At 42.3% G+C, this 27,335-nt stretch overlaps 1 protein-coding gene across 1 annotated transcript in view; it reads right to left on the bottom strand.

Moving 5' to 3' along the window:
- The window catches only part of dntt (deoxynucleotidyltransferase, terminal), a 106,852-nt gene that overhangs the window by 68,654 nt on the left and 10,863 nt on the right, over positions 1 to 27,335 (bottom strand). Inside the window, exon 3 of the mRNA XM_030107564.1 lies at positions 13,894 to 14,004. Coding sequence (XP_029963424.1) covers positions 13,894 to 14,004 — 111 coding nt within the window. The remainder of the gene's footprint in view (positions 1 to 13,893; positions 14,005 to 27,335) is intronic.

Here is a 27,335-nt window from a genome sequence, read left to right as displayed (position 1 = left end):
GGCAGGCGGCGGAGCGTCTGGCGCCGCGTCGGGCCGGACCGCCGAAGTGAAGATCTATTGTTGCAGAACGCAGTGGAGGAAAACATGTCAACCCGGGGAAAAAAAAAAAAAAAAAAAAAGTTGAGCGCCCGTCGCTAACGGCTATTCGTCGGCCACAAAAGTACCACTTTCTTTCTGGGTTATGACGAACGTTTCAAACGGCTTTGAGACGGAGCGGCTGGTGGAGGAATAGAGAGCAGCGGGTGGCTCCCACAATACCGGAGTGACCATTATTTCTAATAGGCGGCACTTAAAAAAGAGGCACTCATGCAGAAGTAAATCAGAGCAATCTGGAATATAGTTGCAGGTGTACTTCGTTCTCCTCTGAACAACAGCGTGAAGCTTCGAAAACAAGCAAGCAGAGAGAAATGAACTGCCGCAAATAAAACCTCACAGAAATATCCTACGAGCACATACGTCAAGATAATGCGTTGCTGCTTGTGTTTCCCCACAAGAAAGACAAAGATTAAGATAAGAAGGATTATTGCATTGTTCTTGTTTTCATTCATCTTAAATAGTTTGTGCTTTATTGTACTGCACAGTTTTAATTAGATTAATTTTTCTTCCAATTACCATAAATTAAACTGTAAATCTCTTCACTGGCTGTATTCCTCATGTTTTTAGCAAATTCATTTCAAGAGATCAGGCATTACTTTTTCTCGTTCTTGGTGTGCTGACAGTCTTTTTTTCACTAGGGAATCTTTAATCTTTATTTTTTCACCATGGTGGGAAAAAGAAGAGATGGATGGAGCCAAGACTTTCATTCTGCTATGCCTCCTTCCTTTCTACAGCAATGCTTCTTTTATATTTATATTACAAGGTGGCATAAACCTTGTGACAGATCCAAGTTTCCTCTTAGCATCTAAATCAGCTGCAGAAACAGTTTTCTAAATAGTTCAGATCAGTCTGTGTTGTAGGCATTGCATGAGTTATTGCACCTTTATTTTTACAGATCAGTTTATCAGGCTGTCAGGCTTTGCAGTGACTCCGAGCACAGTTTTCATGTAAACAGATACCCAAAACACAAACACAATAACAGAGTTAAACTACCAACATGCACACGCACACAAAATTCCTCACAGACATTATGGATACAGCTTCATTGTGTCTTTTGTGACAGTTAAAAACCTCTTATTAAGGTTATCATAGCAATCAGTTAATGGCCGCTTACTGACATGACTACTGGTTGTTTTCCCAAAATTTGTATCTCGTGCACAATTCTACCGCTTTTTAAAGACGCTCTAACTGTAATCAAGTACATGTAACACAGTTCCATGAATGAAATGAAGGCGCTGCTGCTACTGTTTAGTTTCACTCAGCATCTCTCTGCAGGCTCTTCTCTGCCAGCAGGAATGAGTCTGTTTCTCTTCATCTGGGTCAACATTTCATATGTTAACTCCAGCGTGTTGCCGCGTTGCCCTTTACGTAGTGCATGAATCGGTGATGTTTCGGAGTACAATAATAAGAAGTGATACCAGTGAAATGTCACACAGCAGAAACAGCAGCCTGCCGGCGCACACAGCCTCAAGGTCGAACACGGCGAGGCGGCGCCGCGCCGAAACAGCTGAGACACGCCGAACGCCGGGCCTGAGCGCGACGCGGCGGGCCGGCGCTCACGGCACGACCCTGCTCTCGCTTCCTCTCCTCGGGCCGAGCCGCCATGTGGGGTCACCGCTCCGCCGGCAGCCCCCGCGCAGACGAGCAAGCCTCAGGTCAGCGAGCAGCAGACTGCAGTCCGGCTCACCCAGGAGACGCGCTGACCCGTTTACTGCAGCACACGGGAAAGAAATGACCCTTTTACATCACACACACACACACACACACACACACACACACACACACACACTCACACACACAGAGCCAGACTCTCCTAGCAGCATGCGAGAAATACAGAAAGCAAGCTTGTTACTACGGAGGTGATAGGCCACACTTGTCTGGCGCTCGTGTTTAGCGAGCAGAATGTGTTGCAGGCTGTGTGTGTGTGTGTGTGTGTGTGGAAGTGTGTCTACCAGAGGTTCAGGGCTCCTCCAAACTCCCTATAAATAACAGTCACACTGCAAAATGTGGATTATCCAAACATAATGAGATTACCCGGAGTACAACGTCGAGGCGGACATGGATTTCTCGCAGAGTGAAAGCGCAGGCAGATGCATTCTTTCCCACAATGTGGAAAGCTGCCGGGAGGACGGGCAGGGCGTGAAACGACGGCGACCTCCAAACTCCACAGAGGTGATAAGGGAGCAGCAGGTCGGAGGCTTCAGAAGGAATGTCAGAAATGCCCTTAATGCTCCTTTCGCTGTTATACCTGTCTTTAGCATCAAGCTGCCAGCGGTACTAATCCTTCCATTACTGTCATGTTATTTAATTTAAGGGCTTCTGGCGAAAAATAATTGCATTCTTCACTCAAGTGGAAGTATGCCTACGATATATCTTGTGACATTTTATGGACATTTTTTTTTTTTAGTCATATAGAAAAAATAAATGTGGCCATTCAGTCATTATCAAAGTAACAGAATCACTCTTCAATTCGTCACCTTCAGTGTGGATCATTGACCCCCTCATCACAACTCTGAATCCTCCCCAAACAACTTAAAACAAGTTCCTCCGAACTATATGAGGATGGGAAAGTACAGTTATTGATTTTCACATTTAGGTAGTAAAACTAGAAAGTCTTCAAAAAGATTTTTAAAAAATGTAAGCGCTGAAAGACAAACTTTGTTACTCCTCCAATTTGCTGCATTTCAAAAAAAAGGTTCAGCTGAACAACATTGGAGTTTAAGGTCATCATTCATGGAGTTATCTGATCATCCATGGACATCTGTGAAAGAATAGCAACAATATTCACTCATATTTTAAATGTTTAGCCAGATAACAGCAACCGGGTCTGCAGAAATCCTAAACTGAACTGAAGGCTTGGTTTTTCTGTTCTGCTGTTTAATGAGCCTGACTCTGAACAGTCGTATTGTAGCCGTACAGTAGGTCACCATTCCTTTAATCCACTTGTCAACAATTTGATATCAAGCAATGAAAACAAAGAGGGAACACTGTATTTTGTTCAACAGGAAGGCAGAATCATGACCGCCTTTTAATTTTGATAAGAAATTAGAAAGTGTCCCGAAATGCACTGCTTCGAATCTTAAGAAATTTCATAGATATCGTTGTCAATTCCTTTTTTTTAATTGCTTAGTAGCTGTGTTTTACTGTCACATTCTCTCAACAACTCACCTGTGGAAAAACAGAACACAATTAAGCGTACACACGCGCACACACACACACACACTGCGAGCATTGTCAGCTGTCATGTTGTCGTAGCAGCTGTGTAGTGTCGGTCCTGCGGGCTCGAAAATCCACCCCACATATGCGTTCATCTAATTAATGAGAAGTTAAGGCTGGTGGTGGTGGTGGTGGGAGGGGGGGGACATTGATATAGCGTGGCGATTTACCCCCCACCACCGGCTATCGCGGACATGCCTGGGAGTCATGTCCGCTCAGCAGCCCGCCTCGCTGCATGCACAAAGAGAAACCATGAAAGGAGGTCAGAGAACCCACTGAGAAGAGCTTTAACTCTATTAACATCCCGGAGATGGATTTTATCTGTCCCATATCTAATGATGAAGGAGTGGACGTCGCTCGGGGTCGCTTACCACTTTGGATTCGACCTCAATTCCCAAAAAATGGGACTGTTTTGTTCAAAAATGTTGAAAACAAATTGCAATAAAGTGCAAGCCTGATATTTGTAGATTTTTTTGGGGGAGGGCAGTGAAAAAAGTCAAAACATGTTTTGTTGAATTTTTGAAAATTGCATGTGTGGTAGTGGGTTCCAGCTGAGCTGCCTGCAGTTTACACAGAAATAGCTCAAACGCTGAAACGGATGGGATCATACCTCCAAGCATCGTTGTTGTGTAAATGGACATAGTTCTGCATTTTCACTTGAAAACACTGTTGTGCAAACAGGGCTGCAAATACAACATCTGATTTATGTGCATGTTGTGTGTGACGGATCAAAAATAACCATGAATGTCATTAAATGTAAACAGGAGTATTTGGATGACAGTTCTGTTTATATTCTGCTGGAAATAATGTTTACTTGTTTAGCTGCTGAGTGATAGAGTGCAGCGCCTCCACAGCGCAAAATGAAAAAGAACATTCGAGCAAATGAGTCAGAGAAAAAAAAACAACCTTGAAAAGGGTCACAAGAGGTACAACAAAGAAAAGAATCAGATAAACGTGATTGCTGCACATTTCATAAAAGATCTTTAACTTTAGGAATAGAGAAGTTACATTTTGTTTCCACAGCTTGTTCAGTGTGAGACCTCTTGTCTTCAAAAAATATTTCACAAATGACTTGACAGCTTCTCAGACTCCTGAAGCAAAACAGTTGCTAACAATACGCTCTTACAGTGAAACTTCAGTGTTTGCAGCTTTTTCTGGAGCAGACATGAAGAGACGGCGACACAAACCCTTGACGGAAGCTTTAATGCGCCTGCCATCCTGTCTGCGTACATTCAGCAGCGAGGAGGAGTATTTCCCCTCGGCCTTCACGCGGCGGCGACTGGACGGGAGCAGGACACGCAGCGTTTAAGCTGTTTTCTCTACTTAGATCTTCATTTTTCAGAAGGCAGATATTTTCGGCTTCTTTTTTCGGTTTTCTCTCCATCTGTTCCCCAGTGCGAGCGTGCTCACCTGTACAGGTGTGTTTATGTCGGTGTATGCATGTGTTGTGTTTTCACTCGGATAAATGTTACAGCTCCCTGAAAACGAGATAAACTTCACTTCAAGCTGAAGTCAGATGTTTGGAGGCCTGTCGGCGCGTCACGGGAGATTTACACTGTGAAAGGAAAGCTGTGTATGGGCGATGAAGGACGAGTTCCGGTACAAGTGCTTATTAATTACCATCAAGTTTAATCTATAGTCTATATGAAAACGACGTGCGAAGGCCACGCGTTGCCACAAACCAGCTCAGCACAGCCTCTTTGTGGAAGCTACACACAGCAACAGCCTTGAAGGCTCCAGATCTGACAACCTGTTAATAATCACATATAGGGCCAAAGGGACACGATCCTGCTCATGTTCACACCTCAAAGTACAAAAACACAACCGTTAGCTTGACTGGTGAGTTTAAATTGCCTGTAGAATAAGCAGGAAGGGGGGAAAAAAAACACGAAATACACAATAAGAACAAGTGAACTCAACTCAAAATGGCCCAAAGTAGGACATTGAACCGGTCTCCTCCTGCTGTGAGGGGAGAGTGATAACCACTACACCAACCCTCCAGAAAAAAAAAAACAAAACAAAAGACAATTGCAACAAACACAGCAGTTTGATCTATCTCTTGATCCTTTAAGTGTTTGTTGTGAGCCTCTTCAAGTTAACCGGACCGACTGAAGGAAGAAATCGGTTTGATACATTTAAGGTTCAGCGCTCTCTTCACACCCGTCGTCTCATCCGTGGCATTTCTTTTATCGATACATCGGAGAAGTTGTGCTGCAGGGAAACAAATTGAGGACCTTTAGCTTGTTTTCTCCCCAGACCGCTTCCGTCCGCTCACTCTTTCTCCCCATGCACTCATTAGTCCGGTCAGTGTGTTCTCCTCCATGTTTCTCTCTCAGTCTATGTACGTATATGCTGAGTGTGTGTGTGTGTGTGTGTGTGTGTGCGTGTGTGTGTTTTTGTGCAAGATAAGAGGCGAGCGTTTCGAGGCCGCCTGTCAATCAGCCAAGACACAAATGTCAATTTTCATGTCGGTGTGCGTCAGGCTTACGGTGAAATTATGACAGAGCAAGACTCGAGGCTAAGCAGATTTTTTTTCCTCTATGAAAGCGAGCGGGTGTAAGCTCCTCTTGTAAATACAGGAGAGAATTTAGCAGGCTCGGAGAGAGCGAGACGACGACAGGCGAGGGGAGTGAGCGCGATCACAGTGTGACAGGGCGAGGGGGAAAGGTGTTATGTCTGGAAAACAAAAAAAAATAAAAACAGGCAGGTGGGATTCGGGCGGTGGACGACAGACACGGGCTGAGATGTCGAGGGACGGAGACGGAGAGGGATGAATAAATCAGCAGAGCGCGGCTCTGGAGTGAAGGGATGCGTGATTGACACCTCCACGGGGTGCCGCTGCCGAGATGATGCCGAGGATGCCACACCGCACCCCCTTCCTCCTCCTCCTCCTCCTCCGGATGCTCCTTCCTTCCTGAACATCACTGCAGGTTTCCTTCCTCTGGCTGTCTGATGGAAGGAGGAAGAAAGACTCCACCACCTCACACAGCAAAGCCCTGATAATACCGACTCATTCTGTTTTCTTATTTATGTACTCTAGATGCAGAGTGAAGTACTGAATATTAGGAATGCACCGATATCATTTTTTCAAAGGACAAGTACCAATATGAAGACTAACCTTTAGCAACTTTCCAATAATGGCACTGAAGCATCCCTAATGAACAGAGTTCTTTTTTTTAAATCATTAAATGAAAAGTTTTGTAGCATACACTGAATTAAAATCACCAACTTAATAATAAACCTTACTGATTTCTGTTCACGCGAAAGAGGGATTTTTAGAATATCTTTCTTACAATAACAACCAAGCACCAACTAATCACTGGCTGATTATCAAAAACTCCACTTTTCTGTGCAAACAAGTGTAATTTTTGTTACCAATATTCGGGGTTTTTTTTTTTTTTTCTTCTGTTATTCCGTAATTGTCTGCCTAGACGTGACTTGTACTAACTGAAATGTTTACACCACTCGGCTCTGTAGGAGGTAATGTGACAGCTGATGCACAGACTCAAAAACACTCCCACTCACCAAGTTTCAGCCAAACTGCAAACCAAACAGTGAAAAGCCAACAAGTTTCAGAGCTTCTGGTGTTGCCTTCATGTTCATCCAAAACTGCAGAAAAACTGTCAAAACCCAGTACGAATTCCTGAAAACCTGCATAAACCCGAACAAAACCAGTAGAAAACCAGTCTAAGCCTAGTCTGAAATATTGACGAATTATGAAAACCCAGTCAAAACCTTGACAAATCCAGGCTAAACCCAATCTATACTCCTGAAAATCTGCTACTCAAAACCTTGGAAAAGCAGCTTAAATCCATTCCAAAACCACAGAACCAGTCTAAATTCATATATAACTAAACTATAGAAACTATAGAAAACTAGTGTAAACCAGTCTGGAACTACAGAAGACCAGTCTACATCCAGTCCGACACTTTATAAAACCATTTTAAATACATTCTAAACTCGTTAAAACCTGTTTGAAGAATGATACCAAGATCAAACTGAAGAAAACCTGCCAGAGAACCAGGCTTAGTCTTGACTCAAGACTTTTACCTGGAGAATAGATGGATAAAGCAGCTGCCATGTCTCTGCTGACGTCCAGAGCTGAGTTTTTTAAAAATCAGCAGTCAAGCAGTTGCTCCTGTTGGCTCCTCAAACCCTCCATGAAACACATATTTGGGGAAGAGATTAGGAGTTTGAAACAACATGGTCTTCTCTGTGCCATGAGCTGTAAACAGGATGCAATTTACTTTGCAGAGATGGGTGAATACATCCTCACTCTGGTTTTATGTGTCTCCTTCTACTCTGTTATTTTTACTGCAGGGTGAACAGAATGAAACTTCACATCCATGTTTAATCATTAAAACTTCACCACAAGACAGAATAAAACAAATCTCTTTAACGCAGCACAGTGAATCGTTTCCTGATTAGCGCTGCACATCATTCGCAAAGTATTACCTTCTTTTTTCTAAAAGATACTGTCAAAGGTAGATCGACTTGACAGATGTTTTCTAGAAGCATTCAGACTTTTATGATGAAATCACACACACTTGATTATGTTCCGTTATGGTTGCAGTGCGTCAATATTTTCCCACAGATTTTTACAAAAACATGAAGGCAGACTATAACTATTTATCTGACGTCCATTCATTCCGACGCTGGCCTCAAAACCATTCAGCAATTCTTTGCTTTTTTTTAAATTTTTTTTGAAACAGATCACACTCTGGCGATGTGTGTACATCTGCAAACACACGCTGTGCGAAATCCTCAATAGTGTTGGATGTTTTGACACTTCCGTCATGTTTACATCGCACCTAGACTGGCTTCACAATCAGAAATTAACCGACCGACCTCCTCTACAATCCAACGTCTTTTATGCGCCTCGCTGCTTCTGCTCCGTGTTGAATGAAAGCTTTTACAAGCAGGTGAATAATCAGCAACAATAATGCACTGTCGTCTTTTTGTTCTTTCTAAGCAAGTTGTTCTCTCTGCGTAATGTGCAATTACTAATGGAGAGAAGGGTTATACAGGCATTTGTAGTAATTTTTCTATTTTCAAATGGCATATTTTCTTTTCTCATGAAAGTTTCCGCGCCAGACTTTTTCGTTGAAAATAATTCTGGTGACGTACAAGCCAGGAGTTTAATTTAAATGAGCAACAACAGCTGCTTTCACACACACACACACACACACACACACACACACACACACACACACACACACACACACACACACACACACACACACAAAACATCAACACATCTTCGTACAAATGGTATCTCATACTATTTAAGGTTCCTTATTTAAAACTCACTCCACAATTTTCCCTAAAAAAAAGACACGTCATCATTTCAGCTCAGGAGCCTCATACAGCCCAATTTCATATTTACCTTAAAGGGGACATATTATGCTATTTTTCAGTCACGTCATATCGGTCTGAGAAGCCCCAAAAACATAGTATTTAAGTTTGTTCGCCCCAAATTAATCCTTTGTTCAGAGTTTCAGCGGTCTAAAAAGTCACTCTGACGAGCGCTCCTCAGAACAGGCTGTTTCTGAGCCTGCTTTACGGTATGCACTTGAACGCGTCTGTCCATGCCCACTCTCTCTCTCTCTCTCTCTCACACACACACACACACACACACACACGGTGGGGCCACAGTCAGGGCGAGGAGTTAAATCCGCTTATTTCAGGGTAAATGGACCCAACTCAAACTCGACCGTTTCAGCAGGCATTTTCACAACGTGTGGTGTCGCAAGACAGGGAGGAAACAGACAATTTTCAAATTTAAACGTCATAATGAGGCTACGGCAAAACATACTGCTATAAGAAACTCTTCACCAAAGTGAAAAAAGCATATGTCCCCTTTAAATTTAAAATTTAAATGTAGAATACATGTGATAATTACTGTTATATTGAATAGTTTGCATTTTCCCAGTGAAGTAGCAATCTTTCCTTGCAGCATTGTCAATATCTAAGCTTGAGCTTCAGGTCCCCTTTACTTGACATTTCAACTAAAAACACATTGTTTTTTTGCATTTCTGTTTCAGAAAACTTAGACATTTACACTACAGTGTTTTGGAATTGATCTCAGTTTCCTACGGGGAACGGCAGGAAACGCTAAAAATGATGGAGCTGGTATGCCAGGCCACAGGTTGCCACAGTTTCTGTGATGATAAATATCAGTTTGTTTAGTGGCTCGGGGGTCCATTGTCATTCAAGCAGACATCCAAAACGTCATCATGTAAACAGGGGATCGGTGTTGTTTAGGGGCCCTGATTGGTGCCTGTAGCGGGCTGGTTTAGGCCCACGGGCCTTATGTTTGACATCCCAGCTCTAAGGAACTCAATAGGTCATCAGAATCCAGTTTAAATGCTGGTGGAAGCTTTTTAAAGTTGCATGGTGCTTCGTCTATATGTTGTCCCTCTGCTGGCACACTTGCTACTGGGTGCATTATGCAAAGCTCCTTAAGTTGTATCAATATTGAATAACTGTGAAAAAAGCTGCTGGAGTCCAGGCTGGGTTTCTCCAGTCATGTGTAAATGTTGGGTTTTCCTATTTAGGGCACAAACATGTATTGTCGTGGTTGCTAGGAGACTGTGACACTGTATGTACCAACGTACACAGTAATGGACTAATCTGTGCTCAAATCAGATTTACAAGATGGTCAAAGACAGATAGCAGTGTTTGATTTTGCAGATGGACAAATACCTTGATTACATGCTCCGTGTTGTATTATCGGCTTATAAAGAATTAGGAGTCCGATTCTCGGATCATCTTTCTGAACCCATTCATTAACTACAGCCTGCCAACATCTGAATTACTAACAAGAGAGAATATTATTGACGACATCCATGAAGCAGCCGCAGTAATCCATATATCCAGCAATGCAACATCCAGTAATGGTGAAAAATACTGACACGCCACTATTCTCAAGGCTGAGTTTAGAGTATCTCTGCAATTAAGAGCCAATCAACGGATTCTCACAGATCACATTTTCACAAAAAAGGTTCTTCAAAAGTCTGAAAGATTATAGACATACATGCAGAAAAAAGTAGGGTTTTTTTTTAATGATTATATGCATGAATAGAGCCCAACCAACAGTTCTTCAGTTCACTGTGGTTTTATACACTTTCTATAACAGAGCTGTTTTTATCAAAAACACAATCCTAAAGGATTAACTTAAACTCAATGAGAGGCTGAAAGCACCATGTAGGACACGAGAAAGCTGATTTGGAACAATGCTGAGAGCTGCTCTGAGCCCACATCACACACCAAACGCCAAAAAAAAACTGGACTGCACGGACCAAGGTCGAGCAAGACGAAGAGAATGCAGTGATTGTGGTGCATCAGTTTGTTTATAGATCGGCGAATAGAGGCTGTGAAACGCGTGGGAGGCGTACTCGTGTGTCCAGCATGTTCTGCCTCTGGAACCCAATTGCATTTGATGTAACAAAGAATTGATGGAACCTGGAGATTACCCAGACATTTAAGAAAGGAATGTGTTAATCAGGGGCAGAGCATCGAGACAAAGGAAAAGACGGAGTGTTTCAACGCGGTGATCGATGACTGGGAAAGGATTCCTGCAGAGTTAGAAAGCGCCGAAACACCTTAGATTGGACAAACGATGACTCCCTGGCCCCCATCTCTGCTTTCTTCCTATAATCTAACTACATGCATTTGTTTCTGGGGTGAAACGTGCCTTACTGAGATCAGCCGAAATCCCCTGCAGCCCACCATGAAGCTACGTTAAACAATGCCATAGAAAATGGATGGAACTGTGGCCGTTACTGTTTTACAACAAATTAGTAACAATAACTCTCATTTTTCTTGGCGGATGAAAAACTTTGTTACAATTTTTGTGACCTTCACAGTGGTTGAAGCTGTCTTTCATGGTTACTTAGGACAATTTTTCAGTTTTTATTTTTAGATTTGTTTTGCCTCTCTTGAAGAGAACTTGTGTTGTTTGGCATTCAAAACTTTGGACATTTTATCAAATGCTATTACCGAAGTGTTTCTCTCACAAAAGGCTTGTGGAAATTTTCCTGAGTCTGTAGTCGAGTTAAAAGTAGTTCTGTACGGGACTTGATGGTTTGATAATGCCAGTATAATTGGAGGAAAAATCTCTAAAGTCTCAGCCGCCAAATACTTTCCATTGTCAGAAGCAATATTTACATAAACTAATGAGTTTTTGCTCGAAGGACTTGCTTTTTTTTTTTTTGGTCATTTCAGTCATGGTTTGCTTAAAATAGATAACTAAATTACAGTGGAGATAATTACCAACCTCCTAAATTCCCTACTGCGCCTTAAAGAAACAGAAGCTCAAATAAGGACGCGCACAAAAATGCACGGTGTAAGACTCGGAAAGACAAAGATAGACTCTCCGTTCCCTCAAAAGCTTTGTCATTAGCTTTGGATTCACATTTACATCGTTACATCAAGCGCACTGGCAGGACAGATGAAGCACTGCTCCACCATGTGGATCAATAACTCACGCCTCATTAGCAGTGCCACGCTGCGGCATCACGTCACGTGTCCCGTCGGTCGGCTGCTTTTTATTCCTAAGCAACTTTTCTGCTCAGTCAAAGTGTGAAGCGACACTTCCTGCCTGTCTCAGGTGGTTCGTGTAATTTGCGCTTTGCCTGCCCGGGTGAGGTGTTACCTGAGCACGGCTGTCTCAGGTCCGCGGCGAGGAACAACCTCTCGCTGTAATCAGAAAGTCTCCTCTGACGTGGCTTTATGTGGAGATAATGAGTTAATCATGGGGATAGGGAAATTGAGTGGGATTGCTAATTATGGAGTTAATGCCGCGGAAAGGAGCGGGGGGATAAGAAACCGAGCAGCAGTCCTTCCCAGGTGAGGTGAGACGCGTGTGGGGGGGCCGCGACATCTGTACCGCCTCATGTGTGAGGACAGAAACATGTGAGTGTGTGTGGGTGTGTGCACGTGGATGAGTACCTGCGCACGTGTTGGCTTATTATGAACATTTGCAGTCACCAGTAACTAAAGAGTCATTATAAAACAGATGCGTCGCAGACCCCTGGTAAGGCGCGCTCAATAAGTCGCATAGAACCTCAACAGCAGGTCTCCACACACACACACACACACACACACGGTCTGCCATCAGTTTGCAGCAACATTGATTGTGCATCCCAGATACCTAAATTCACATTCCTGAACAAAAACAGCATCAAGACAGTGGTTCCAAGACGATCACAAAAAGCAACCGAGGCATGAATGTGAATGATGAGCAGCACTATTCAAAATATCTGGTCTGAAAAAACACAAAATATCAAGTTACTAGAAGTTTATGTTCATGTTTGGAATTACATAGAAGATTAGAAGCTCCAGTCACTCCTCTAACCCGGTTTTATGCGTCAGGAATTAAATTAATAAATAAGAAAAATGATAGAAAGATAAATTTAATAAGACCGTGATGAATTCTTCTTAGTTGTAGCAGTGAACATTACAATTAATTTCCCATATTCATGCCTGAATGCACTCCAGAAGGGTGCAGTCTTCCCCCATCTTGGGGTCACTGGTTGCCCTTTCGAGTACGACGTTTTAAGTGATGTACATTACTCTGAGGCCAAGACCAATTATACATGATCCACCAGCCAGACATGGCTCAATTCAAGTCAGTGTTATTTATACAGCATCAATGACAATATGTATGAAATATACCATCACTGTGACCTTAGAGCCAGACAACTCTGTAGTGTTTGTTGGCTGGGTGAAGTTTGCATGATTTCTGGTTTCTGTCGGTTTTCCAAATCCAACACAATCCAAACACACTCCTTTTTATCGGGTGACTCCATGTCAAAACCCAAATCATTCTGCATCGACAGTCTCGCATTTTCAAGATCTCTCAGAGACTTCTGAAGAAGAGGTTGAACGTCACAGAGCTTGATTTCCTGTAAACTCCGTGAGACATGTCAGGTCCACTGAATCTCTCGTCGGTTTCATTTCAAAACAGCTTTAAGTTTCTTCTTCTGAGGCTGGAACTTGAGTCACGACTTTCAGCATGCCGCGGTTTGGTAAATACATTGGATGCAAGTTGGGAAGTGGCTTGTTTTTATCCTCGCTCTGCACCTGCAGCTTAATTGACGCCGTCGGTGCGGCATCATCTTCTCTTTCTTTCACACTCATCAACACCTTAGCCAATTAACTACATTGCCACTCTGGGAAGCGGGGTGCTGAGGCTAACCCTTCTAGAATGGCGCCATAACCAGCCGCTCACTGTTCCCCCCCACCCCCGGCTCAGCCCACCAGATGGCGGAGGGACGGATCCATCATCGCTTGTAAGGAGTGTCACGTCCGTTGGCCATCTTGGCGTGGCGCTGGCGGCGCCCCGGGGTGTGTCCGAGCCAAACCCGTCCCCGCGCCAGGGATCACGCACATGTCAACTGTTGGGCCTCCAAAGTGCTGCAGCTGCAGATGCTGCTCATTTGCAGGTTAATGTATTTTGGGGGAAGAGTTGTGTCAGAGTGCCGGTGAGTGAGGCGAGCCAGCCGTCTAATTAGAGCAGAGCAGATTAGACGGAGTGATGCTCTTTTTTTCAGTGGCGTTGAAGTGGCGGGTTCTTACCGTGAGAATCTTGTTGTTGTTTACTGTGGTGGTTCGTCTCTTGCAGGCGTATTGAGAAACCGTGAGCAGGGGAGTGGATGAAGTACCGTCTGGCAGCGCGGGCGAAGTGTCCTGTGCAGAGGCATAACCGGAGAATAATGAACACATGTGAACACAGTCATGTCCAACCCTAACGACCATCCATCTTCAAGATGAGCTCCGTCCAGCTTCACGGGAAACAGGCAAAGGTCCCGAATGCAAACTGGACAAGGAAACGGTCCGTCACTCAGGGTGAGTTTGTAAAACAACCAAAATGTAATGTGCATAGGAAAAGTTTTTTGGACATTTCTCTTTGTTTTGCACCTGAAGGTTTCATTAAAATTGGCCTTGTGTCATCATTCTTCTTTGTAATTGTGTGGTTGTGCACCACAATAAGGAAAAACTTAAAAGTTTCAATTTAAAGGTTATCATGCCAGTATTTTACCGGTCTGACCCACTCAAGATGAAGTTGGACTGCATGTGTCCTCTCAACTAAATGTGTTTGACATCTGGACTTAAAAAATGTCAGTATAATCTTTAAATTCTCAAATGAAATTTGTTGAAAAGCATTAAACTGTTCAGAAGAACACACAATTTGCTATTTCTCTTATTTGATTGCCCTAAAATGGAAATCCAATAACTGGAAGGGGAGTTGTGCTTTACAAAAGGCAGGTAACATAGCTGTGTTAAGAAGACCCACAAAGCCATGGACAGAACATGCAAACTCCGTAGTAAGTCTCTGAACCCTGACTCGATCTTGCTGTGAGGCTGGAGCGCTATCGGACCAACATCAAGAAACAACCGTATTTGATCCTGAACTGTTGAGGGGCTAAACATGAAAGGCTGTTCCTGGCAAACACAATGCAAAGAGTTCAAATTGAATTACTTAAAAATGTAGCTGTTTGCCTTGGAGAAGTTATTTTTATGACTGTGCGTCTCCAGGGCAACAGGCTAATGACACTCATCTCACAGTCTGGTGGCATCCAAATCCATTACGCTAGCTAACCCGTGGCATTGCAAATCTGCTTGCCATCATCCAATTTGCCTCCTGTAAATTGCCTTTTCATTCTATGAAGAAATGGTTCCCCATGTGTAATATATGTGTCAAAAGGATTACCAATGTAATATTAATATTCTTGCAGACAATTAGACATCACAAAAGGGAACATTGTGTCCATAAAATTACCCATGGATTGGGGTGGGAGAGTGATCCTGAGAGGATGGGAGGGAGAAGAGGAGGATGAGGAAGATGGAGAGATTGCGGCGACGCAGTGTTGGCTGGGACCGGAGCGGCGAGAGGAACAGAGGTGCCTCAAAAAAGATAATGAAAAGAGCTGGTACCTCTCACACTGCTGGGCTGAATCAATCAGTGAGGGAGTGAAGAAAAAAAAAAAGTTCATCATTTATTCTTTGCCAGGAGCCTTTTCTGTTCTCACAAAAAAAAAAAAGAAATAACTTTGAATACATTTCACGGCACAATTTTTCTGCCAATCAAAAAGTACAACTGCCACAGAAACTCGCTAACTGTGTTCCATCGGAATACAACAGGCGGTGAAGAGTGGGCTGGCTCCTCGTCGGCCGTTTACTTAATCCAATATGGGATTGTTGGCCCACAGAGACGACGTCTGTGCATCAGCATGCAGGGGTTGATTTCCCCCCCATCTGGGCCCAGTTATGATCACCATGTGGAAGCTCTCAGGCTGATCTCCCACCCAACTCCCTTTCCAACCTTTGCTTGTGTGCCGCTTCATTTCTCCAAGCAGTTTGCTATTTAATGTAGCAAAAGTTTGAACCAATTAGCCAGAATGCCTTTCTTGAACGAGAGTTTTCAAGTTAGAAACACTCACCCGTTCAAAAAGTTCAGCAAGTCGTTTAAATCTGTGACTTGACTGAGTTTTAGTCTCCGTTTACACAACATTTCAAGTGCAAATGCAGCATCTTGGTGTTTCCACACCTCTAACTGTGAGTCTCTCTTGGACGAATGAGGCCCGAATATCTCTTGAGTAAACTCCATTCTGCAGCTTTCATCAACTATGTCCGTCTTTCAGCCATGACCCAACTGTTGAGACAAAAGCTTTAGTTAATGCTGAAGCACAGGGCAGAGAGAGACAGCAGCTGCACAACTGTTTTCATCTAAGAGAAAAAGTAACAAGCTTCAGTTACTCATTTCAATTTACTATATAACAACAGTACGGCTGGCCTTGGGAAATCCGGTTTTAATTACAGTGTTGTAGTGTGTACACTGAAAAAAAAAGTTCTTTGGATTTACTTAATTTTAATGTGTACATCGGTCCCACATGATCACATTGTGCTCATCCGACACAATTTTTTCCCTTTCTCGTAACATAATTATATCTTGTCAATCCATCATATTTTAATCACATTAGACTGATGATAAATAATCATGTTGTTTCAACACTATTTTTCTTATTTGTAATGCCAATCTATTGTGTAATCTGAAAGTGATTTCATTATCTCCAATGTACATGATTTTCAACTGTTACTCTAAATTGATTTCTTCATGGTTATTTTATTCAGAAATAAGTTACTTTAATGCAATTTCATTACGTCCCCTGTTCAATTCAAATCTGTTAATATAACTTGATTTGGTAACTATGCAAATGTAATGTAGATACCCATTCTGTATCAAATGTGTGTGAATAAATGTTGATTTGCATTTAAAAACACAGAAATGAGTCAGTTCATTGATAACATGTTCTTATATTGAAATATTGACAGATATTTTTTTCCCCACAACAACAAAAATACAATTGGCATAAGCCGGTTATCCAAAATCAATATTCAGAATCAACAGAGGATTCAAAAAAGTGCATGACAGTGCAAACGACAACTTTCACATTTTGATTTAAAAAAAAAAAAATTACTTCTGTATGAAATGCAGTGTATGCACAATCACAAAATTTTGCACCATAAACATCTGTACCAATGTGTGCATCAATAAGAACATTATAAAACCAACAACAGCCGAGACATTTTTAAAACTGGAATAAAATTGTAGGAACATAGTGCAATGATCGCCAACAACATTAAGAACGGCAAGACATTTATAAAAATAGAACAAATTTGTTGGAACGTATAACAAACATTGTCATTTCAAATACAAAATGGTAAGTAACCACAAAGTGAATACCCAAATACAAATACAAAAGAGTAACTACTGCTACAAACTAAGCAAATTAGATTTCCAATAGAATATTACCAAGTATTAACAGTATTTTCAATTTAGATTTACAGAAAAAAAATGTCATCAAAAATCAATCCTGCATTAATAGTTATCCCCTGGAAATTTACAAACGGTTCAAAGCGGCAAATGAAATTCAGCAGGTTTTTAAAGTTAACTCACAGGAGCAAAAAGAATTGGTGCAAACACCACAAACTGTTTTTGTAACAAATGCTCACTAAAAAAAAAAAAAAAAAAAAAAAAAAAATTGAAAATGTGATCAAACCAAAGATGCCATTCAGTATAATTCTGCCATATCATTTATGACAGACAGTGCAGTGACTACATATTCAATGACAGAGTCTGTTTTTCAGAGCAAGAGCTCTCCTGGAAAGTTTTCCTGCATCCATTTCCATGAAGATTTTTTGGATCGCCTCAAACGTATAGCGGAGGTCAGCAGGGTAGTCAAGATTCAATGCATAGATCAGTCCGAACAGCATAGCAACAGCTAATGCTACATTATCGAGACTTTGCAGGACCTTGATGCCTTCTAGGACAATTCCAATGTCCTCTGGCTCATCACTTCCAACATGTTCTTTAAGAACATAAATCCCAACAGCTGTGTCTTCAATGGCCTCGTTGATAGCGCCTTCATCCATGCCCTGTACAAAACAAAGATAAATAAAGGGTGAACAAGCTAATTTGACCTATTAACCAAGACCTAAAAGGGCAGAGGTGTGCAGTTCTGGTCCTTGGGGTAAGCCTTCCTGCATGTTTTAGGTCCGTCCCAGCTTCCTCAATCTAATGTCAATGTCATAGTGATGTTAGTAAAAAAACAAAGGCTCACTGACTCCCTCATTGCAACCAGGTGTACTGCACCTGGGAGAAACCTAAAATATGCAGGCCAGCCCACCACCACCAAATTCCCACCCCAAAAGTTTTCTGACAGGTGGATAGTCACTCTCCTGCGACCCCTTGTGGGCAAATGGAAGAACAGTCCCACACTGCATTCAAATGTTGAGTGGGACACAATGCGCAGCGATACTAACCCCCCCACCACTACAACCAACAAGGTTCGAGACACTCGTCTAGGGTCACAAACGAGCCAGGGCCAGTCCTGTCTGCTATCAGGAAAAGAATAAAAAATGATCAAATTGGCCAGTGAAGCTGTGCAGTGACCAACATCAAATCATCACTTAAGCCCAAGTTATCAAGATGGAGAGCAAAACAGGAGTGGAAGATGAAGAAAAAAATTAATAACTGTACATACCACATATTCCCGTATGAGGTTTTCTGGATCTTCACCCATGTAGACACAGACTCCCTTGATGATACATTCTCGTCCAGCATCTACATCATCACACTGGAAAACAGTTTCTTGATTAGTGCTCTAATTCATTTTTGATTCCTGCATTTTTTAAGTAAATAGTTTGTTTTTATCATATCTATTAAGACAATATCACTTCAGGGTTTGTACAATATTACAAGCCTTGCTGTGAGCACCAAAACATGAAGGAGATTGGCAGTGAACAGAAAAGGAGGTTGACAATACATGAAGCTAAACAAGTAAATGGAAAAAGGTTGAAACAAAACATTATGCACAAATAGTGTAAGAAGTGAAAAACAAGGGCACTCATGGTCTCCATAGATTTTGCATTCCCATCTTGACAAATATACTCAACCAAAATATAAATGCAACACTTTTGTTTTTGCTCCCATTTTTCATGAGATGGACTCAAAGATCTAAAATTCATTCCAGATACACAATATTACCATTTCTTTCAAACATTGTTCACAAATCTGTCTAAATGTGTGATAGTGAGCACTTCTGCTTTGCTGAGATAATCCGTCCCCATCACAGGTAGCCTATGCCACATCAAGATGCTCATCAGACACCATGATTAGTGCACAGGTGTGCCTGACGCCAGGAACGCACTGGACGCGGAAGCGCCGCGCGCGTCTCCGCGCCGGCGCTTGGCCGTTCGTATATGAGGCGTATCTACTGCCTGCGCTCTCCGCGCTGGTCACACATCGACTGCACTCGGCTGGATCCGGCTGCTCTTGGTTTTCACATTTGTGACCTCTGTCTCGCTCTGCCAGTATGGATGTGTTTGTTTTGGTGACCTGTGGAGAGACTTTTTCTCCTCCTGTCCTCTTTTTTTCTGCATCTCGTGAATCTCTGTCGCCGAGTGTGTGTGTGTGTGTGTGTGTGTGTGTGTATTGATGTGTTTTTGTTTGTTTGATTGGGTGCGTATGTGCATATGTCTGTGTGTGTCCATCTCTTGTGATTAGACCCAAGTGACAAATTATAAACGGACGAGCAACACCGTCCGTAACCGTAACTAATCGTCATTTAATTCATTTTATTTTGAAAATTGACCGGATTCTCTTGCTTTTTCCGTTTCCAGCTGCCTGTCTGGGCCAATCTGCTTGACCCAGCTTGACAAACGGCGCTCTCGGCGCTCGCGTGAAAAATAGAACGAAGCGCTCCCCTGCGTGTTGTGTGCGGGCAGTCAGATAGATTAACAAGGGAGGCAATCAGAAACTCCGTGCGTGGCGCTTCCGCGTCCAGTGCGTTCTCCCTGTTAGACTGTTCACAATAAAAGGCCACCCTGAAATGTGCTTTTTTTTTTTTTTTTGCTTAATTGGGGGTCTGGGGACTCAGAACCAGTCAGGATCTGGTGTGACCACCGTTTGCCTCATGCAGTGCAACACATCTTCTTCGCATAGAGTTGATCAGATTGTCAGTTGCGGCCTGTGGAATGTTGGTCCACTCCTCTTCCAAGGCTGTGCCAAGTTGCTGGATATTAATGGGAACTGGTACACGCTGTCGTATACGCCGGTCAAGCACATCCCAAACATGCTCAGTGGGCGACATGTCCGGTGAGATGCTGGCCATGCAAGAACTGGGACATTTTCAGCTTCCAAGAATTGTGTACAGATCCTTGCAATATGGGGCCGTGCGTTATCTTGCTGAAACATGAGGTGATGTGCGAAGAAGATGTGTTGCACAGCATGAGGCAAATGGTGGTCACACCAGATAGTCCCCAATAAAGCAAAAAAAAAAAAAAATGCACATGTCAGGGTGGCCTTTTTTGTGGACAGTCTCAGGCACACCTGTGCACTAATCATGGTGTCTGATGAGCATCTTGATGTGGCATACCTGTGAGGTGGGATGGATTATCTCAGCAAAGCAGAAGTGCTCACTATCACACATTTAGACAGATTTGTGAACAATGTTCGAAAGAAATGGTAATATTGTGTATCTGGAATGAATTTTAGATCTTTGAGTCCATCTCATGAAAAATGGGAGCAAAAACAAAAGTGTTGCATTTATATTTTGGTTGACTGTACATGGCAACTATGATCCTCCACAATGTCCACAACTTTAGCACAATTTCAATCCAAAATTTAAATTTGATTTTTTTTTTTAATGTTTTTAGGTTTTACATGACTGTGGTACACCTGTTTTACTTACATCAGCCATTTGAGCATTGACTGCTTTGAGCCTCTCCCCAATCTGTCCTCCTCTCTTTTGGAACAGTCTTGTCAGCTTGTCTGAGTGTAGATCCAGCTGGGACAGGAATTTGGACTGAAGTGGGACAGTGGTGATTCTCTTGAATTCAGCGTTGATCTGAAAACAAAGTACAGTTGGGGTTGGGGGGGGGGGGGGGGGGGGGGGTAAAGCACAGGCAAAAAAAACAAAACATCAGGCATGTTAGTGTACCCAAGAATTTCCTTTGATCAACAGAAAATCCAGGTATGGCTCACCTCACTTACGTCAAACAGAGCAGGCCACCTTGCCCTGAAACTCTCCAACATGGGTGCATCACGCACGACTTCATGCCTTCTGAGTGCAAAAGTCTTCTCCATCTTCACTTTCACAGTTTCTCTGTTGTTCCTCTTCTTTACATCCAATAGTAAAGCTCTCTGCACAGCGTCCAGACTCTCCTCAGTTTCTGCAGATGGGTATGTTGGGCAGAAATTCACCTCGGCTCTTTTAGCCTTTTTGACACCAAAGGCCGCACTTTGCCTTTCTGCAGGTTTGTTTTTCAGAGAATTCACTGTGACCTCTGGGCAGCCAAGTTTTCGCAGGTGTGTACGGTAGTTCGATAGTTTGTATTTCAAACTGGTTTTCCATCCACCGCATCCAGTGTCAGATGCCCTCTCAGTTAAACATGGATGTGTCTTGATAAGACTCTGTGCTACCTGTTCCATCTCTTTATCAGTAACATAGACTTTGTAATGCACAATTTCCTGCACCAAACCTTCCAGGATGGTTGACTTCAACTTGGGATCTGGCAAAAGTGTTGTGCCTTCTCTCAAATAAGCTACATTTGCCTGTGTGAGTTTTAATTCTGCATCGTAGGAGAACTTAGGCACATGAAACACAGCAGGCCAAGATGACCTTGAGCTGGTAGACTCACTGGATGACAACACATCAGTATCCACAGATGCACCTGACAGTGAAGAAGAGTCGTTCACAGGGGAAGGACTGAATGTTTGACGGCTTTGAACAGGACTGAGAACAGCAGGGCAGTCATCATGCTGCACAGTGGTGGGCCTTGACATATCAATGATCCTCAGAGTACCTTTATCTTGTACTTCTGAAACTGAGGTCAGGTTAAGGAACTCATTTCCAAACAACGAATCCATGAACTGAAGCCTAAAATTGTCTTGAAGTCCACACTGTTTCTTCACTTCAACCATCAGTTCGTCAGTGGATGCAGGGAGGCCATGTGGGAGAGTCAATCTTTGAGAGCTGCCATCCGGCAAGATGATCTTCAGGATCACAGGAGTCCCCATCTTTTAAGTCACTTACTCTGCAAACAAATGAAAAAGATCAAAGGTCAAATCTAAACATTTTAAATTTCTAATTTAGTGGTAAATTCAAAATTACTGAGGCCATAACATATGCAAATTAGTGCTTGATGAAAGAGTAGGAAAATGAAAGATAAAAGGAACAAGTAAGAAGATAACCAGCAGAACAGAGTGACTGTACATATCAAACAGCTGAATTGTGTATTCCAAAGATGAATGTTACCTACAATTTAGGCCAGGGGTCTCCAAACTGGACCAGAAAGGGCCGGTGTGGCTGCTGGTTTTTGTTCCAACCAAACAGGAGCACATCAGACTCCACCCATTTCCTCAAGTTAATCCACCTGTAGACTTGGTGAAATAGGTGGACTCCACTAGACTCCACCCATTTCACCAAGTCTACAGGTGGATTAACTTGAGGAAATGGGTGGAGTCTGATGTGCTCCTGTTTGGTTGGAACAAAAACCAGCAGCCACACCGGCCCTTTCTGGTCCAGTTTGGAGACCCCTCATTTAGGCAGACTTTTAGCCAAATCATCTATTTCCAAAGGAAAATCCTCACTCCACATCAGAGGTCAGACATATATGTAGGACTATGTTGGGTTGTTGATCAACTAAACTTTAATTCATTTTCAATTAGGTTAGACCATTATTGTTAGTTTAAATCTACCGATGCCCTTTTCCCATAGAACGGGGCATAAGTAAATTCAAGCAATTTCAGATGTTTCACTTTGCAGGTCAGCATGAGCTGACTTATTCTCTCAGCAGGTACAATAAGTGCTACAGTTTGGTACCAAAGCAGGACCACCTTCAGTAGCAAACTATGTTTTGAAATCAAAAATCCAACCTCAATGAAAAACCATCTTTAGTTGTGTTAAATCAAATAAGTTGGAAATGTCTGTTGACATTGCTTCCTCATTCATTCAAATGATTTTAATGACGCTTAAGGCAAGTTTATGACCTCATGAATTACATTTTTAAAGACTAATATAAATTATTTTTAAAGACTAATAACTACTAAAATTAAATTTCAGACATTTTAAGTCTTACAAACCTGCAGGCAACCTGGAATCGAAAGACTAGATTAGAGCAAGTACAATTTGCAGTTACCAATTTCTTTTACTGAAAAATATTTAAAAACTTGCTGACGTACCTCTTATTTCAATATGTCTTTTCAATGTAACCATGCGGGCTGATCCAATCTTGTAGTCAACAAGCGGATAAGTATCCAAGAGTTCACTGACTGCCACGAAAGTGAGTGTTCTTGTGGGTGGTAGACTGAGTTCGAAGGCTCTATAATGTTCTCTGTACCAACCACTGAGCTCTTTGACTATGAAGAACACACAGTCATTTAAAATGCAGATTTGGTCAATTTCACTGAATTCAGGCAGTCCACCTTCTGATCTGTGGGCCAGTATCATTGCCTTTCTGTAAGTTATGCCCTTGGTTGTCGCACACTGTGCAAGATGAACCTCAGTTATGTCAGAGAACTTGTGTCTGATGGCTTGTGCGAGCTCCTCTTTGAGCAAATGTACTGGTAGAATGGATACAGTTGAGACCTCGAGGTCAGGCTTGCTCAGATGTGGGGCACTCAGATGGTAAGATATCATCATCTGATGCTTTGAGGCTAACGAGAGAGGCACATTCTTGAAACAGCTTGTGTGTCTGATAACCTGCTTAAAAAAGCTATGCTTAGCCTCAAAGCGCATTGTCCACTGCCCGACAAGTGGACCAAACCGCCTGATCATCTCGGGGTAGTGCTCCAAATAATGGTGCTTTGGTAGCAGTTTGATCTCGGGGAATAACTCTTTGTATCTCTGCCTGTGCTCTACGATTTTACTTTCCAAAAAAGCCAGTGAATCATCACTATGCACAGGTGCAACAACAAGCTCTGTGATGTCCTTCAGATCCATGAGAACAAGCCACGCGGGCTCATTTTCAGGTACAAGTGAACCAACCAAAAATGGCAAGAAACGGAGCAAGCTCCAATTTTCATGAGCATTTCCCCCTACTGTTTTTCTGCGGGAGAAATTTTGTGGCACAATATGGGGTTTGTTTGCCTTGTCAGTCCACTTGTAGGGGAACTTCAGAATGGCATTGTTCAAATCACCCAGTGTGAAAAACTGTTGGGAAATTAGCACTCTCAAGCAATGAGCGAGCTCTACTGGGATTATTCCTTCCAAAACATCATGGGCCAGGTCGGGTGGATAGCCAAAGATAGCATGAAAATGAGACAGATTTTTTGTGAAGATGCATTCATTTTTCACCCCAAAACAAGCTGTACCAGTATCTTTGGCTTGTTTGACATGGGCCTGATGAAGCTCCTTGGTCCTCAAAGTGAAAGCACCAGAGGCAACAGAATGTTGCTGAATTTCACTGCTCTTTCCTGTACAAAACCTGCAGTAGTATTCGACTGAAAAACTCTGCAAAAATCCTGCAACACTGTGTGCTCCCAGGTTGTCAGCCACTACACTGAAAACTGTACCTTTAACTGACTCACCCAACAACGGGACATAAACACCCAGCTCCTCCAGAGTTTTCAGGTCTTGTACAAGTGGTTCAAAGATTTTATCAAAGCCATAGGTTTTAACATCATCAGTTTTGCATAAAACTGACAAATAGATGGATGATAATGAGGAATGAGACCCTGGAGGCAAGTTAGCTAACACCCAATAAACAGCACAAAGTTTGTGCGTTTTTCTTGAGGTGCCAAGGGGGTTACAGGTTTCAAAGTCATCCACATAAAGATTCAGGATGATGCTTGGCTTTTTTCCAGCAAGAAAACTGTTTTCTTTAAAAAGGGAGCCATCTCTTGAGGATTTGTACTGAAATGACACTCCAGATTTGCAGTCCTCCTGGCTCTGATGGACCTCAACCACTTTATCAATAATATCCCTTCTACCTAACAGCTGCTGTAAGGACTTCAATATAGGGACATACTGAAAACTGCGTTTATTTTTTGCGTCAAGAATGTATTCTACAGGCTCTACGACATTGAAATTTTCCTTGTAATAGCACCGACGCAAATGAGCAGTGCTTAGAGGGCCACCTTTCTGTATGGACCTTTGCACAGGATTACCAGAGCAAATGGCATTGACAGATTCTCTGATTACAGCTTCATCAACAGGGAGGTTTCTCTGACGAAAGATGTCACTCACAATGTCACAAGAGACAGGTACAGGTGCAGAAGAAATCAAATGATGGAGTTCCTCCAGAAACACATCAACAGCTGTGCCTGGTACATGGACCAAATGCTCTAATTTCAGCAAAGCAGCTGCAAATCTTTGCTCAATGACATTTTGCAAGTCCTCTGTATGAGAATGACTACTTGATGGAATGGCAGTGTCTGACTGCTCAACACACTCTGGACTATTAGTCTCCAAATCACTCACAGATGATGTCCTCGTAGTTACAACTACTCCAGGTTTAAAATCAACCAGTGTGTGATGGCAGTGTTTTCGGTTTTTGTGTGACTTAAACGTACAATAAATGTTTGTCTTAAAGTCACAGCCTGAAAACATACAAATGACTGTCTCATTTCTTTTGAGATGTGCATTTACATGAGTAAAGTAATCCTTCTCTGATGCTAAATCACTGCAAGCACAAAGGTGGCAACTGAAAATTGCTTGTTCTGAGTTAGTAACCCCTGTGGAGTGGATCTTACTTTGGTGGACAATAAGAGCATTCCATGTCTTAAAAGTGCATGGACAGTGCATATATGTACATGGAAAGCGAGAACCACGCCCAAAGTGTGGATGTTTTAACTTGTAATGATGCAAAAGCTTGGTCCTACTTGAGAGAGTTTCTTTGCACCCTTTACAGCTCCACATTTTCTGCAACTAACTCTGTAACACACATTAATATTATGATTAATCACATTAGTAAAGATCCAATTTCCAATTCAGCTATAAAAACGGTACACCAAAATTCAAAATTAATTCATTAATAATTTATTCTCCCAGTGCTAAATTGAACAACAAATTAGTGCATCATTTGTTTTCTAATGTTGTTAAGAGATGCTTAGAATGGAAATATTGAGTAAATCAAGTCTATATTTTTATTTATAATAAACTGATAAAGAATTGTTCTCCTTATTAAGGGCTCAATCATTTAAATGCAGAAATACAACACTTACCACTAAAATGACACTCGCTGTGCATGTTGTGCTCAGATGATTGACCTGCAAAAAGAAAATATCCAGAATCAGTAACAGAAATCAGTGGGTTGCCTTAAAACTCACTGGTCAGTATAAGGTGAGCTGTCTGGTTTTCTCACATGGGTTGATGGAACAGGTTAGTATGACATCAGCATTATCTAAAAAGGTAAGCTTAGAAGTTTAACATCAGAAATGTTACCTTTGGTTCTTCAGTTATGTTAACAAAAGTACATTTTAAAAGGTTTTTGAAAATTCTATCACACAAACTTAAATGTAAGATTTTAAAAAGGCTAATAAAGCACATTTATGATATAATTGTGCCTTAAAGAACTGGGAACTACTGTTCAGGTGCTACCACATGGACGAAAACGGGTGACGCACGTTTTAGCCAGGTGTACATGAACCGAGCCTTGAATGAATGGCCATGCACCGAAGAGGGCACTGCATGGAGATCAGTGAATGAACTGTTTTCGCGCGAGAACATGTTAGCGGGTCAGCACGTGTCTGTTGACGGACGGTCAGATCAAACGTGGCTGCAGATTACCGAGCGCGCACACGTCGTTAACGTTGCCGTTAAAGACAAACAGTTTAACATTACTGGGAAACAAACAGCTACACTAACTTATATTTCTCCCGGGGTTGGTTTTAATTCACCACTGCAACTGAAACCCTGCACACGTCAGGACAGCTAACATCTAGGATGCTAGCTGCTGGCTAAAGATCGTTGAGCTGTCGGATAAAAAGAGAGAAAACAGACGTCGGTGCAAGAAGGTTCGCACACTACAATATACGACTGTGTTAGTGATTAAAAGTCTTCAACAAAGCTTTTTTAAGTGATAATATGCACACAGGATGCTAAAAGACAACGTTTGGGCACCCTGCGCTAAAGCACAAACAACACAGTCTATTGTAATCGCTGTATTTTGTTTCAGTACACTCAGTTTACCCCAAAAAATATATTAAGTTGATGAACTTACTTAATCCAGCGTCTTTCAAAGACGACATGCGGCTGCAGCCAGCGGGAGCGCCTCACACGTGTGCTGGCAACGCTTCTTCATGTGCTCATGCGGCGTTTGGGCTTGGCTCACTACCACCACCCTCTGACTTGGAGGAACCTTCTATTTCCGGTGGAGATCAAACGCAATTACATGATCTTTCGATTCTCAAATGAATCATTTTCATGTAACGCATTACAAACTCGTATATTCAACATTCTCAATAAACAACTTAAGTCAATGTGATGAAATTATGTCCGCAAGAAGAATATAAT

Source organism: Salarias fasciatus, chromosome 13 (assembly GCF_902148845.1).
Source record: "Salarias fasciatus chromosome 13, fSalaFa1.1, whole genome shotgun sequence".
Lineage (NCBI taxonomy): Eukaryota > Metazoa > Chordata > Actinopteri > Blenniiformes > Blenniidae > Salarias > Salarias fasciatus.
This window is presented reverse-complemented; position numbering and strand designations above follow the sequence as displayed.